The sequence below is a fragment of the Bufo gargarizans genome, chromosome 7 (genome assembly GCF_014858855.1).
Source record: "Bufo gargarizans isolate SCDJY-AF-19 chromosome 7, ASM1485885v1, whole genome shotgun sequence".
Lineage (NCBI taxonomy): Eukaryota > Metazoa > Chordata > Amphibia > Anura > Bufonidae > Bufo > Bufo gargarizans.
Genome location: NC_058086.1, coordinates 65,703,910 through 65,720,078, shown reverse-complemented (window position 1 = coordinate 65,720,078; position 16,169 = coordinate 65,703,910). Strand labels below are relative to the sequence as shown.

Below are 16,169 nucleotides of genomic sequence, written 5' to 3'. Positions count from 1 at the left end.
GACGATGAGGTCCTAGACCCCACATGGAATGAAGGTCGTGCCACTGACTTTCACAGTTCGGAGGAAGAGGCAGTGGTGAGACCGAGCCAACAGCGTAGCAAAAGAGGGAGCAGTGGGCAAAAGCAGAACACCCGCCGCCAAGAGACTCCGCCTGCTACTGACCGCCGCCATCTGGGACCGAGCACCCCAAAGGCAGCTTCAAGGAGTTCCCTGGCATGGCACTTCTTCAAACAATGTGCTGACGACAAGACCCGAGTGGTTTGCACGCTGTGCCATCAGAGCCTGAAGCGAGGCATTAACGTTCTGAACCTGAGCACAACCTGCATGACCAGGCACCTGCATGCAAAGCATGAACTGCAGTGGAGTAAACACCTTAAAACCAAGGAAGTCACTCAGGCTCCCCCTGCTACCTCTTCTGCTGCTGCCGCCTCGGCCTATTCTGCTGCTGCCGCCTCGGCCTCTTCCTCCGCCTCTGGAGGAACGTTGGCACCTGCCGCCCAGCAAACAGGGGATGTACCACCAACACCACCACCACCACCTCCGTCACCAAGCGTCTCAACCATGTCACACGCCAGCGTTCAGCTCTCCATCTCACAAACATTTGATAGAAAGCGTAAATTCCCACCTAGCCACCCTCGATCCCTGGCCCTGAATGCCAGCATTTCTAAACTACTGGCCTATGAAATGCTGTCATTTAGGCTGGTGGACACAGACAGCTTCAAACAGCTCATGTCGCTTGCTGTCCCACAGTATGTTGTTCCCAGCCGGCACTACTTCTCCAAGAGAGCCGTGCCTTCCCTGCACAACCAAGTATCCGATAAAATCAAGTGTGCACTGCGCAACGCCATCTGTAGCAAGGTCCACCTAACCACAGATACGTGGACCAGTAAGCACGGCCAGGGACGCTATATCTCCCTAACTGCACACTGGGTAAATGTAGTGGCAGCTGGGCCCCAGGCGGAGAGCTGTTTGGCGCACGTCCTTCCGCCGCCAAGGATCGCAGGGCAACATTCTTTGCCTCCTGTTGCCACCTCCTCCTTCTCGGCTTCCTCCTCCTCTTCTTCCACCTGCTCATCCAGTCAGCCACACACCTTCACCACCAACTTCAGCACAGCCCGGGGTAAACGTCAGCAGGCCATTCTGAAACTCATATGTTTGGGGGACAGGCCCCACACCGCACAGGAGTTGTGGCGGGGTATAGAACAACAGACCGACGAGTGGTTGCTGCCGGTGAGCCTCAAGCCCGGCCTGGTGGTGTGTGATAATGGGCGAAATCTCGTTGCAGCTCTGGGACTAGCCAATTTGACGCACATCCCTTGCTTGGCGCATGTGCTGAATTTGGTGGTGCAGAAGTTCATTCACAACTACCCCGACATGTCAGAGCTGCTGCATAAAGTGCGGGCCGTCTGTTCGCGCTTCCGGCGTTCACATCCTGCTGCTGCTCGCCTGTCTGCGCTACAGCGTAACTTCGGCCTTCCCGCTCACCGCCTCATATGCGACGTGCCCACCAGGTGGAACTCCACCTTGCACATGCTGGACAGACTGTGCGAGCAGCAGCAGGCCATAGTGGAGTTTCAGCTGCAGCACGCACGGGTCAGTCGCACTACAGAACAGCACCACTTCACCACCAATGACTGGGCCTCCATGCGAGACCTGTGTGCCCTGTTGCGCTGTTTCGAGTACTCCACCAACATGGCCAGTGGCGATGACACCGTTATCAGCGTTACAATACCACTTCTATGTCTCCTTGAGAAAACACTTAGGGCGATGATGGAACAGGAGGTGGCCCAGGAGGAGGAGGAGGAGGATGAGGAAGAGGGGTCATTTTTAGCACTTTCAGGCCAGTCTCTTCGAAGTGACTCAGAGGGAGGTTTTTTGCAACAGCAGAGGCCAGGTACAAATGTGGCCAGCCAGGGCCCACTACTGGAGGACGAGGAGGACGAGGATGAGGAGGAGGTGGAGGAGGATGAGGATGAAGCATGGTCACAGCGGGGTGGCACCCAACGCAGCTCGGGTCCATCACTGGTGCGTGGCTGGGGGGAAAGGCAGGACGATGACGATACGCCTCCCACAGAGGACAGCTTGTCCTTACCCCTGGGCAGCCTGGCACACATGAGCGACTACATGCTGCAGTGCCTGCGCAACGACAGCAGAGTTGCCCACATTTTAACCTGTGCGGACTACTGGGTTGCCACCCTGCTGGATCCACGCTACAAAGACAATGTGCCCACCTTACTTCCTGCACTGGAGCGTGATAGGAAGATGCGCGAGTACAAGCGCACGTTGGTAGACGCGCTACTGAGAGCATTCCCAAATGTCACAGGGGAACAAGTGGAAGCCCAAGGCCAAGGCAGAGGAGGAGCAAGAGGTCGCCAAGGCAGCTGTGTCACGGCCAGCTCCTCTGAGGGCAGGGTTAGCATGGCAGAGATGTGGAAAACTTTTGTCAACACGCCACAGCTAACTGCACCACCACCTGATACGCAACGTGTTAGCAGGAGGCAACATTTTACTAACATGGTGGAACAGTACGTGTGCACACCCCTCCACGTACTGACTGATGGTTCGGCCCCATTCAACTTCTGGGTCTCTAAATTGTCCACGTGGCCAGAGCTAGCCTTTTATGCCTTGGAGGTGCTGGCCTGCCCGGCAGCCAGCGTTTTGTCTGAACGTGTATTCAGCACGGCAGGGGGCGTCATTACAGACAAACGCAGCCGCCTGTCTACAGCCAATGTGGACAAGCTGACGTTCATAAAAATGAACCAGGCATGGATCCCACAGGACCTGTCCGTCCCTTGTCCAGATTAGACATTAACTACCTCCCCATAACCATATATTATTGGACTCCAGGGCACTTCCTCATTCAATCCTATTTTTATTTTCATTTTACCATTATATTGCGATGCTACCCAAAGTTGAATGAACCTCTCCTCTGCCTGTGTGCTAGGCCTAAATATATGCCAATGGACTGTTGCAGTGGTGGCTGACATGAAGCCTGATTCTCTGCTATGACATGCAGACTAATTCTCTGCTGACATGAAGCCAGATTGTCTGTTACGGGACCTCTCTCCTCTGCCTGGGTGCTGGGCCTAAATTTATGACAATGGACTGTTGCAGTGGTGGCTGACGTGAAGCCTGATTCTCTGCTATGACATGCAGACTGATTCTCTGCTGTCATGAAGCCAGATTGTCTGTTACGGGACCTTTCTCCTCTACCTGGGTTCTGGGCCTAAATTTATGAAAATTGACTCTTACAGTGGTGGGTGACGTGAAGCCTGATTCTCTGCTATGATATGAAGACTGATTCTCTGCTGACATGAAGCCAGATTGTCTGTTACGGGACCTCTCTCCTCTGCCTGGGTGCTGGGCCTAAATATATGCCAATGGACTGTTGCAGTGGTGGCTGACGTGAAGCCTCATTCTCTGCTATGACATGCAGACTAATTCTCTGCTGACATGAAGACAGATTCTCTGTTACGGGACCTCTCTCCTCTGCCTGGGTGCCGGGGCCTAAATATCTGAGAATGGACTGTTCCAGTGGTGGCTGACGTGAAGCCTCATTCTCTGCTATGACATGCAGACTAATTCTCTGCTGACATGAAGACAGATTCTCTGTTACGGGACCTCCCTCCTCTGCCTGGGTGCTGGGCCTAAATATATGCCAATGGACTGTTGCAGTGGTGGCTGACGTGAAGCCTCATTCTCTGCTATGACATGCAGACTAATTCTCTGCTGACATGAAGACAGATTCTCTGTTACGGGACCTCCCTCCTCTGCCTGGGTGCTGGGCCTAAATATATGCCAATGGACTGTTGCAGTGGTGGCTGACGTGAAGCCTCATTCTCTGCTATGACATGCAGACTGATTCTCTGCTGACATGAAGCCAGATTCTCTGTTACGGGACCTCTCTCCTCTGCCTGTGTGTGTGCTGGGCCTAAATATATGCCAATGGACTGTTGCAGTGGTGGCTGACGTGAAGCCTCATTCTCTGCTATGACATGCAGACTGATTCTCTGCTGACATGAAGCCAGATTCTCTGTTACGGGACCTCTCTCCTCTGCCTGTGTGTGTGCTGGGCCTAAATATATGCCAATGGACTGTTGCAGTGGTGGCTGACGTGAAGCCTCATTCTCTGCTATGACATGCAGACTAATTCTCTGCTGACATGAAGACAGATTCTCTGTTACGGGACCTCCCTCCTCTGCCTGGGTGCTGGGCCTAAATATATGCCAATGGACTGTTGCAGTGGTGGCTGACGTGAAGCCTCATTCTCTGCTATGACATGCAGACTGATTCTCTGCTGACATGAAGCCAGATTCTCTGTTACGGGACCTCTCTCCTCTGCCTGTGTGTGTGCTGGGCCTAAATATATGCCAATGGACTGTTGCAGTGGTGGCTGACGTGAAGCCTCATTCTCTGCTATGACATGCAGACTGATTCTCTGCTGACATGAAGCCAGATTCTCTGTTACGGGACCTCTCTCCTCTGCCTGTGTGTGTGCTGGGCCTAAATATATGCCAATGGACTGTTGCAGTGGTGGCTGACGTGAAGCCTCATTCTCTGCTATGACATGCAGACTAATTCTCTGCTGACATGAAGACAGATTCTCTGTTACGGGACCTCCCTCCTCTGCCTGGGTGCTGGGCCTAAATATATGCCAATGGACTGTTGCAGTGGTGGCTGACGTGAAGCCTCATTCTCTGCTATGACATGCAGACTAATTCTCTGCTGACATGAAGACAGATTCTCTGTTACGGGACCTCTCTCCTCTGCCTGGGTGCCGGGGCCTAAATATCTGAGAATGGACTGTTCCAGTGGTGGGTGACGGGAAGCCAGATTCTCTGCTATGGAACCTCTCTCCAATTGATTTTGGTTAATTTTTATTTATTTAATTTTTATTTTAATTCATTTCCCTATCCACATTTGTTTGCAGGGGATTTACCTACATGTTGCTGCCTTTTGCAGCCCTCTAGCTCTTTCCTGGGCTGTTTTACAGCCTTTTTAGTGCCGAAAAGTTCGGGTCCCCATTGACTTCAATGGGGTTCGGGTTCGGGACGAAGTTCGGATCGGGTTCGGATCCCGAACCCGAACATTTCCGGGATGTTCGGCCGAACTTCTCGAACCCGAACATCCAGGTGTTCGCTCAACTCTAGTGATGACTACTGCCGTTGCTCATCCTCGTACAGATTCATTGTTTCTAGGCAGTAGATGGTTGTTCACACAGCATGATTTTCTGCCCAGAAGATGATTATTCTGGTGTCTGCATAAATGATGAATTCACATGAGGAATAAGTGTTTTGCTCGTTTATCGGGTGATCCAATCTGTGGGCAGATAATCAGCAACGAGCATTCGTAGTAACGTTTATTCCCAATAATCAGTCAGGCAATTCTGCGGTGTAAATCTGCCTTTAGATTCCTATAAATTTTTATTTTCATCTTCACCTTCCACCTGATCCTGAAGAACTCACCCTCAGGAGTGGAGAAACACTAATGGTACACGCCAATGTATTCAACCAAAAAACAAGTGTTCTGTATGCATTAGGTATGAATGTTCTTTATTTTTTCTTTAAAAATAGTTCTCAATATACAAAAGTAAAGCAAGAATCAAAACCACAAAAAAATATCTAAACTACCTTTTGTTTCCTGAATAAATAAAAAACTAAACATTTTTAGACTGAAACATTTTAATTATAAAAAATAAAACGTTCCTCAGTCTGCCTAAATGTTTAGAAGCAATGCCACAGCAATCATATAAGTAAAAGCAATGCATTAAAACACGATAAATACATTAAATCAAAAATATTCTGAGCGTAGAACTTTAACCCCTTAGTGACAAGCCATTTTTTTTTCATGGTCGCATTACAAGAGTTATAACTTTTCTATTTTTCTGTTGTTGTAGCCATATGAGGGCTTGTTTTGTCTGGGGCAAATCTTAGTTTCTAATAGAACCATTTTGGGTACATGTTTATTTTTTTGGTATAAATTACACAACTTTATTCTCTGGGTCTGAATGATTACAGCGATACCAAATATAATATATTTTTTCTTTTTTTTGTTGCATTTTTTCTAACTTTCAGATTTTATTTAACAAAACGTTATTTCTTATTTTTACTATTTATTAGTCCCACAGCGGGACTTTGACAGTCGCTTATGCAGTACAGTGTATTATTCTGTCCGTAAGATGCACTGCAGGCAGGCCTGGGTGTTTCATTAGACGACTGGCTGCCATGCTAAGAGGTTGGAACCACAATTTCATTTGTGGGGTGCTGATGCCTGAGAGAGGGAGCCCCTTCCCTCTACACCACTTAGATGCTGCAGTCACTACTGATAACAGCATCTAGGGGGTTAAATGGCCGATCTGTAAGAGCAGGAGTTTGGCTTACATGATAGCTGAGCTGCTGCATGGGAGACCCGTGCAGCGCTTAGACTAGGCCACTATAAATAGGCTGCAGCCTAGCCTAAAACAAGTTAGTGACCACTGCTAAAAGGAGAATTGGCAGTCACTAAGGGGTTAATGTTTCAGAACGGAGATTAAGCATAGATTGTTGTATATACTCAGGCAAGCTTTTTATTTCATTTTTAAGATTAAAAGACTTCATTAACTATAGCTGTGACTCATCAACATAATGTATAATTATTCTTAATATGCTGGTTAATTTATGTGGCCACAGATACAAAATATTCCCCTATTCATATATAACCCCATTATGAAGGTCACTTTAGAGAAACCAAAAAGTGAAAAAAAAAAAACACAACATACTCCCCTCCCTACCACCGCTAAACACTGACTGCTGATTGGCCTGTCACATGACCTCACAATCAGTGCTGAGCAACGCTAAAAACGATTGGTCAAAGCTCTATCTTAAAGGGACACTGAAAGGCCCAAAAAGCATATTTAGGGGTATATATGACAGTATAGGTCTTATAAAGGGTATTAGAATCATCTAAGTATCCCCCCTGTCCACCTCATAAATACAGTAAAAATAAGTTTTATAACCTGCTTTCCTGGCGTTTAATCTGCCCAAGGGGCGGTGCTTCATATCAATTTGCGCCCAGCCAGCCTCGCCACAACTGCCGTTTGAAGCGCCGCCCAGCTCATCAATATTCACTGAGCTGGGCGGCTACTCTGAAGCGCTGTACTAGTGTCCCCGGCCATCTTCAGCGCCTGCGCCCGGCACCCTCACTGGCCGGGATCGCATCGCGCGTCTGCTTTATGCGCATGCGCTGTGCCCGTCGGTGCGTCTTATACGCCGGTGCGTCTTATACGGCGAAAAATACGGTAATCAGAATCCACTTTTCATTTAAAAAATTAAAATTGGAATCTGGTTTGTCGTTATGAGCCCCTAGGTCAGTTTTCCTTTACACCAGTTTTGATAAATCTCCCCCAATTTTTTTTTTTAAATCAAAGTAAAATCAGTGCCTCATTGTTACTTTACCTCTAAATTCTAGCAAATAATCCTAATTTACCCTGAGGTAGTTCTATGTAAAAGCTTCTTTGCATTTTTTATTTTTTTAAATCTCTGTATGATGCTGACCATATACATTAAAGGGAACCCGTCATCAACATTACGCTGACCTCACTGAGGGCAGCATAAAATAGTGACAGAAATGCTGATGTCAGCGGTGTGTCACTGATCAGCTAAAAGTCAGTGGTTGCTGAGAACCAGCATCATAATCATTGCAGCCCAGGACTGGAAAAAAGTCAAATCTACCTGAGAAGAGTCCTGGTATCCATAATCTCCTGCCCTCCTCACCCATCTGCTGTTGATTGGCAGTTCTCTCCTAGAGAGAAAGGGAGAAAACTAGGTAGAAGACTGTCAGTCATCAGCAGGTGGGCAGGAGAGCAGGAATTAATGAATAACCAGGACTCTTCTCAGGTGGCCGGGACTCTTTTCCAGGACCAGTCTGCAAGGATTGTGAGGTTGGTTCTCAGCAACCACTTACTTTTAACTTTTCAATGAAAGACCACTGAAATTAACTCACCTGTCTCTACGTTATTCTGCCATTAGTACGGGCAGCATAAAGTTGATGAATGTTCTCCAGCTTGCAACTATCAGGACACGATGGGAGTTGTAGTTTTGCAATGCCTGGAAATTATTGTGGGCTGAACCTGCCGACCATCTAACGTGTATAGGGATCTCCTGACACTGTCTGATCTTTATGTTCAGGCAGCAGCTTTCTCCATTTTCAGGACACATGCATGCCCAGCTGAGCTAAGAGTGCATGTGTATGGGCGGCTCAGGAAAGATAGCTGTCGGTGGAGCGAGAGTTTGTCCTACAGCCATCTAATGTTTATAGCCAGCCTAATTCTATTCAAATCAAGGTCCTCGTCCTAAGGCCCCATTCAAACGAATGTATGGCCGCCGTGCCAATGTTGCGGACCCACTGACTTGAATGGGCCCGAGATTCACAACATACGTCAAAAGATAGGTCATGTCCTATCCCTGGCAGTGTGGAGGCACTGACCCGAAAGCCCTTCTGTGGGGTTCCGGATCTGTGTCTCTGCACCGCCAAAGGTAGGACATGACCTATCTTTTGCCGTATGTTGCGGATCGCGGCCCAATTCAAGTCAAAGGGTCCGCATCCGCGATATGAAGTTCACACTGCCATTGCCAGTCTATTACAGACCTACTGTTTGCGGTCCACAACACGGGCACGGCGGCCATACGTTCATCTGATAGGGGCCTAATTGTGCACGGACCTGGATATTTACACCTATACAGGGTCCCTAAGACAATACTGAATCATCAGCACACAGGGAAGGGAGTGTTGTCACAGGGGCGTTAGGCTCATTAATTTTATATACAATGTATAACTATAATTAACCAGATTACCCCAGCATAGTACAAGGAGGACATTTTGGAACCAAGTCACTAGACTCAGCTTATATCTAGGACTAGCATTTCAGACTATAACCTCCAACGACAGGAACAAAAGACTGTATCAAAATGCAAAGTATGAAATGGAAATCTCGAGAAGACAACACATGTCTATAGGGTTATTAGGAGTCACTCTCTGGCAGAGCCGAGCTGTGACTGTATGAAATGGTTGGCCAGCTGTGCGGAGAGGGAGCTGTAGAGCAAAAGTCTGGTCAGTCAACCAGCCGATTCTGCTCGTGGTGGTGGGAGATGCATTCTGGAAGGGGTTGTCTCCTCCTCCTGAATACCATTTTGATTTTCCATTATTTTAAGTAAATTATTTGCTAATTTCTTAAAGGGGCTGTCCAGGCTACAGATATTGATGACCTATCCTAGGGATAGGTGATTAAAAGGGTTGTCACTTCAGTAAGTGGCATTTATCATGTATAGAAAGTAAATACAAACCACTTAATAATATATTGTTATTGTCTGTATTGCTTCCTTTGCTGGCTGGATTAATTTTTCTATCACATTAACCACTGCTCGTTTCCATGGTTACAGACCACCCTGCAATCCATCAGCGGGGGTCGTGCTTGCACAATCTAGGAAAAAGCACGGGCCTATGTGCGCTCCCATGGTCCCGGCCAGCAGATAGGCTGAGGCCTTTTCCTATAGTGTGCAAGCACGACCACCCCTGATCGACATAATTTCCAGTGCCACAGCTGGTTGGTGGTGTTGCTGGGTGTCAATCTGATATTAATGACCTATCCTGAGTATGGGTCATTAATATTTATAGCGTGGACAACCCCTTTAATATATTTTTTATAGTTATTGGAGATACAGGTCTCTCAAATGGATGAACTCTGGCTGCCTGAGGTTACCACTAGGGGAATTTACTGAATACATTTATACATAGAACCAATAGTAAATAATATACTATAAGCTCCCTCTAGTGGTGACTGCAGGCAGCCAGAATTGTATAATTTAACCCTAGATCTATGCAGGCAAAGTTAATATTAAGAAATGAAAGGGCAGATGATTTTAGACCCGATAATGAAATCACATTATAATGTAGCCCTCCGCTTTTAGAATGAAAGCTGCGCTGTGATTTGTTGCTATTCCTTCTAGACAGTTTCATAAATCTTGTTGCCACTGTCTATGGCAGTAGGACTGGTAGTCGCCTCACCACAAACATAAGTACATGCAGATTTTCTAAAACCTGCACTTGTATACATGTTTTTAGCTTTTCTGGCGGTGTGATTTCCCATTGATACATAACTCAGAATTATTCGCTGTATAAACTGAGTTTTTTTGCTATCTTTATGAAAACTGATGCCAAAAAACTAAAAGTCATAATTAGCCGTTTTTCTATGGGGATCATAGACTGACACAAAATAATGTTGACTATCCACGCTGACAAGCAGTTTTATGTCTCATGCACAAGACTCTATCCTCCGTGTGCTATCTACATTTTTTTTTTTTTAGGGTAGCACCCTGACCTATTCATTTTTATAGGGCCATCCAATTTTGTTTGGTGGATTTGTATGGCCGTTCCAGAGTTTATAGCATATAGCGGAAACAACCATTTCTATTCCATATTTCTATTGATGGGAATGGGAAGAATGCAGAATGCAGAAGCGATCTCTGTTTTCAGGACTGAAATATGGATACGGTCGTGTGCATGAAGCCTAAAGAATGATGGCTGGCCCGCACCGAGCCTAGAGAAAATGGGTTCAAGATAATGGTCTGTGTTGCATTATTGGAACAATATTGGTTTAGTAGGGACCCCTTAGTTGTAGGCCACCCCAGAGGTCAGACCTGATCAGACATTGCTAACATATCTAGTCAATAGGTCATGAATGTTTAGGATGAGAATACACCTCTAAAGGTACTAGAGCAAGTCGCTCCACAGAAATACCCTATGATGTGAACACGGTACATAAGTTATCAAATCATTCACACCGTGGCAGTAACTAGACAGCTTTTCAGTGATTTTGCTCCTGATGAACCCTATGGTTGAGTACGTGGGGGAGACACGCGTAGGGCCTATGATGATGTATTGACATCGGTACACTTGTTTAATTTTTGGCTAGTATTACATTACAGGAGTATTCTTTGTATCTCTTCATGGCGTGGCCTGTGGTTTACATATATTTACGATGGAGGCCACATAACTGGTACACCATTGTTGACCCCACTGTATATCTGTCCTTCGTCCGCTCTGTCCCCTAACAGATTAGGGTGAGCTAGGGACAGCTCTGAAGACAGTGGGATTGCTCGTCAGGGCGGCTATTCAGCTCCCTAGGAAGGAATCCATTTTTTAGGGATGTATTAGGGATGGTCACCTTTTGATCCTTTCAATCATATTAATAAAAGTTGTGTTTTTCTTTTCTGTGATTTTGATGGGAAGAAAGGAGTCAGATGACGACAGGCAACAGAAGGAAAAATAAAAAATGGAATAGCAGGATCCATGTAGGTAAGTACATTTTTTTAAATTTGCTGAAGACAGCATCGGTCCGTGGGGTTGGAAAAAAACTTCATCTGAACAGTCTGTGATTGAATGGATTCAAATCTACGGTATATTTTTTCTTTTGCAACGGCGTTGTCCTTGGAATCCTTGGGTGGGGTATCCAATGCTATTCCCTTGGACCATGCTTCAGATTGGTTTCTTCACACACTGCTCCGGGATATTCTCTTCAGGGAAAACAGGAAGCACTATGTGTGATATGAGGCTCCAGACTCCACTAAACATGTCAAGATCCATCCAACCATGGGAGGCCATGCTCTGGGTCTCTGGGTCAATTAGTTTTTTGATTAAAAACTCTCTCACAGTCTCTTCCAGACTATTAAGTGGAATGTCCTTTGCCAGAGTTGCCTCATCCAAGAGCACCGTGAACAGCAGCATCACATTTTTGAACACGGCCGATTTATGGTGACAGTACTTGTAGAGAATCAGCAGCGACCCAGACGGCAGAAGCTCTAAGCGATGCAGCATGGCTGCACTGGTCTTGGCTTGGAAATGTGCGCTCAGATGATCATCAATGTGTGCTTTAACCACCTCGCTGCTTTTAGATGCCCAGTATGATCCTGAAATCACTTTGTAGTTACCACCAAGGGAGGAGGAATAGATATCTGCTAGCTGGGTGCCAATACAGAGCAGAGTCTGTTCTGCATCCCTGGCACCAGTGAGGAGGAGGATAGCGGGCTCTTTATTTTTCTTCCAGTTTTCCAGGTGACGCTCCAAAATGAATCTACTTCTTTTCCACATTAGCGGAGATTGGTTGGTGAAAACGCTGGTAAGGTTCTCAAAGTCATCCTTTAGATCTTTTTTGACTTCTGGTGATATGTAAAGCACAGCCGCTACGCCCACAGCCAGGACGACGAGGAGAGCCGGAACGAAATATTTCATACATGCTGGTGATAAAAAAAATTATAAAAAAAGGTGATATATGAGCCACAGAAAGTTTTATCAACAGATTTAGGGGGCGTTAATCATTTAATTTGCTCCAGAATTGTCGCACAAGAAAAAAAAGTTAAAAATTTTGGCGCGCAAAAATTTACTACTCAAATAATGCTGCATAAACTATGCCACTGGACTACTCAAAGACTTATATTTAATAGGGATGTCGTCCTGTCACTGTTACTCCCAGGGATTAGCTGAAATCTGTTGGACAAACCAGCCACAACTGTTCAATTCCCCTATAGCACCACCGCAGGGGAAATGAAGCATTGCACCTTTTAAAGTCAATGAGCTGTTTGTGTAATATATGGACATGACAGGTCCTTCCATATGTGACTGTTTGTAGGCTCTTTCTTAATTCACAATTCCCAGGCACTGAATGACAAACGGACATGTCCGGTGTATGTGCAGATACAGGCAGCAGAATTCACAGCATCTGTGCATGTGCCGGACACGTCTATTTGCTATTCAGCGCCGAATAGAAGCTAACCAGGAGCAGCCTGAGGAAGAGGTTGCCGCCATCTTGCAGCCCATGGACGGGGAAGATGACAGATAAGTATGCTTACTTCACTGACACTGGGGCAGCCAATGGACAATATACAGTCATGCATACTTGTGTGAGGCAAACATGACCATATATGACATTTTGACCAATTACATTGGAAATTGGCCAAGCCGCCTTAAGTTTTGTTTGGCAATCTTTGTTCCTTCATTCATTTTCAGACCCCTTGATATCCAGTGTACAACCTGCTCCTAGTTTCAGACTTCTCATTGGAGGTGTCCCTTTTTCCTTTCAGTAATACATGCGGAACATGAAGTCTGTGAGTCTAGGATGCTGTTGCCTTCACTAGCTGTCATGTATCGGCACAACTTCATTTCTGAACTGTTTACCACCTCCTCAACTCATGAGGGATCTCCTCTGTCTTAGTGAATGGGTCCACATCCGGACGGTGCCCGTATATTGCGGGCCGCAATACAGGCACAGCCAAGCAATGGCCGTGTGCATGAGCCCTTTTACAGATTATCACTGATGCTGAGGACTGTGCCCTCCCCCCAAATAGAGTTTCCATGGGTGCTTTGCTTTCTCTCTGAACTCATATACAGCCTATATGATTCTCCACTGAAAACTGGTTGCTTTCCTCCCCATCTACAGGCTGTGTGTGCTGCGTTTTTTAGATGCTTTCCCCCTTCTCCACATTTTGATCTGCCATGAACAACCTCCCCCTCGCTGCAGCTATCTTTAGAACTGACTTCAACCCCTTAAGGACCCTTGCCGTAGATGTACGTCACAGCTGGACATGACTTAAGGACCAGCGACGTACATGTACGGCAGGCTGATCGGGTGGATGTAGGAGCTGCTCCCGCCCGATCAGCGGCACTGACCCGGCAGTCACTGACAGTCGGGTCACTGATTCATACGCTGGCATCAAAGCTGACCGCGGCATGCAGAGGGTTTGTGGAGGGTACAGGTTCCCTCTGCATCTCCATCGGGTCCCCGCGCTGCAGTGGCGGGGTCCCGATGGCAGAGAAGGCAAGCCTGATGCCTTCCATAGGCATCGGGGCTTGCCTCCTACGGAAGCCTATGAGATCCAGCCCTTAGGCTGGAGCTCACAGGCAGGCTGTCAGCATAAAAGCTGACAGCCAATGCATTACAGTACAGGTTGTATTGTAATGCATTGCAGAGGGAATCAGACCCCAGAAGTTGGGACAAAAAAAAAAAGTAAAAAAAAAAATTCATAATAAAAAAAAGTTTCAAGTAATTTTTTTTTTAAATTCCCAAAATAAAAACAAAATTGTGATAAAATTGAAATAAAAAAGTAAAAAACAGACATATTGGGTATTGTCGCATCTGTAACGACCGACTCTCTAATACCCCATTATCCACCCCCTCACCTGAACGTCTTAGAAAAAATAAAATAAATACTATCCTAAAACGATTATTTTTTGGTCACCTTACATCACAAAAAGTGCAACACCAAGCGATCAAAAAGGCGTATGCCCCCCAAAATAGTAACAGTCACCTCATCCCGCAAAACATGAGCCCCTACATAAAACCTGGTGTAGGTTATACATGAAATCTTCGCCAGCCCCTAGCTAGCGTAGACTTCTGTTTCTGGCACATGGAGGGGCAGAGATACAACAAACTTATTGAGGGGCATCTGCCTTTTAACAAAATAGGCTCACCTCACTCTGGCGCATAGGGATCAAGACTGGCGTACGGGAACAGCAGTCTTTATAAATGTCCCTCAATGTTTTTTTACACTCCAACAAAAATATAAGGGCTTACGTGTTTATTTAAACTGGAGGAGATAACATACTAGACCCCATCAAAAATTGATAAAACAACCTCCATATATAGTCAAGAAAATTGCATCTTTATTGAATACACAAAATAAAAAACAAATACATAAAATAGCAGCAATGGAAACCCAAATGAGGATAAGGAGGAAGCTGCAGAGTCATTCAGCCATCATAGGTAGATGAAACACAAATAATAAATCCATAACACCCAGAAAAGCAATCAAAAAGACCTAAGGCACAACTGCCCCTAAAAGGTAATAACCAAAGAAAACATAGTGGGCAAAAAATTAAAAAATAACCATACCAATGATAGCACGCTGACAGGAGGCTGCGGAGTCGACGTGCTATCATTGGTATTAAAGGGGTTGCTCAGGACCAGGTAAACAGGGCTGCTTTCTTAAGAAAGGTTGTATGTGGTACAGATTCACAGCTCCATTGATGTGAATAGGGTTAAGCGACAATACCGCACACAACCTGTGAAAAGATGTGGTGCCGTTTGTGGAAGAAACCCGCCATGTATTTCTAATCCTGTAGAGGTCTGCAGAGGAAAGATGCCATCCCTCCTGACTTTTAGTAACATAGTACATAAGGCGGAAAAAAGACATTTGTCCATCCAGTTCGGCCTGTCATCCTGCAAGTTGATCCAGAGGAAGGCAAAAAAAAAAAAAAAAACACTGTGAGGTAGAAACCAATTTTCTTCACTTTAGAGGAATAAAAAATTCCTTCCCGACTCCAATCAGGCAATCAGAATAACTCCCTGGATCAACGACCCCTCTCTAGTAGCTATAGCCTGTAATATTATTACACTCCAGAAATACATCCAGGCCCCTCTTGAATTGCTTTATTGTACTCACCATCACCACCTCCTCAGGCAGAGAGTTCCATAGTCTCACTGCTCTTACCGAAAAGAATCCTCTTCTATGTTTGTGTACAAACCTTCTTCCTCTAGATTCAGAGGATGTCCCCTCATCACAGTCACAGTCCTGGGGATAAATAGATGATGGGAGAGATCTCTGTACTGACCCCTGATATATTTATACATAGTAATTAGATCTCCCCCTCAGTCGTCTTTTTTCTAAAGTGAATAACCCTAATTTTGATAATCTTTCAGGGTACTGTATTTTTCCCATTCCAGTTATTACTTTAGATGCCCTCCTCTGGACCCTCTCCAGCTCTGCTATGTCTGCCTTATTTACAGGAGCCCAGAACTGAACACAGTACTCCATGTGTGGTCTGACTAGCAATTTGTAAAGTGGTATGTTCTTATCACGGGCATCTATACCCCTTTTGATGCAACCCATTATCTTATTGGCCTTAGCAGCAGCTGCCTGACACTGGTTTCTGCAGCTTAGTTTGCTGTTTATTAAAATTCCTAGATCCTTTTCCATGTCAGTGTTACCGAGTGTTTTACCATTTAGTATGTACAGGTGACTTGCATTATTCCTTCCCATGTGCATAACTTTACATTTGTCAGTGTTAAACCTCATCTGCCACTTATCTGCCCAAGCCTCCAATCTATCCAGATCCCTCTGTAGCAGTATACTGTCCTCTTC

At 45.9% G+C, this 16,169-nt stretch overlaps 1 protein-coding gene across 1 annotated transcript in view; it reads right to left on the bottom strand.

Annotated features, from left to right (window-relative positions):
• Positions 1 to 8,540: 8,540 nt before the first annotated feature.
• LOC122943770 (torsin-1A-interacting protein 1-like) overlaps positions 8,541 to 16,169 on the bottom strand; it is a 179,981-nt gene continuing 172,352 nt past the window's right edge. The window contains exon 24 of the mRNA XM_044301790.1: positions 8,541 to 12,269. Within this exon, the coding sequence (XP_044157725.1) occupies positions 11,512 to 12,269 (758 nt within the window). The 3' untranslated portion in view covers positions 8,541 to 11,511. The remainder of the gene's footprint in view (positions 12,270 to 16,169) is intronic.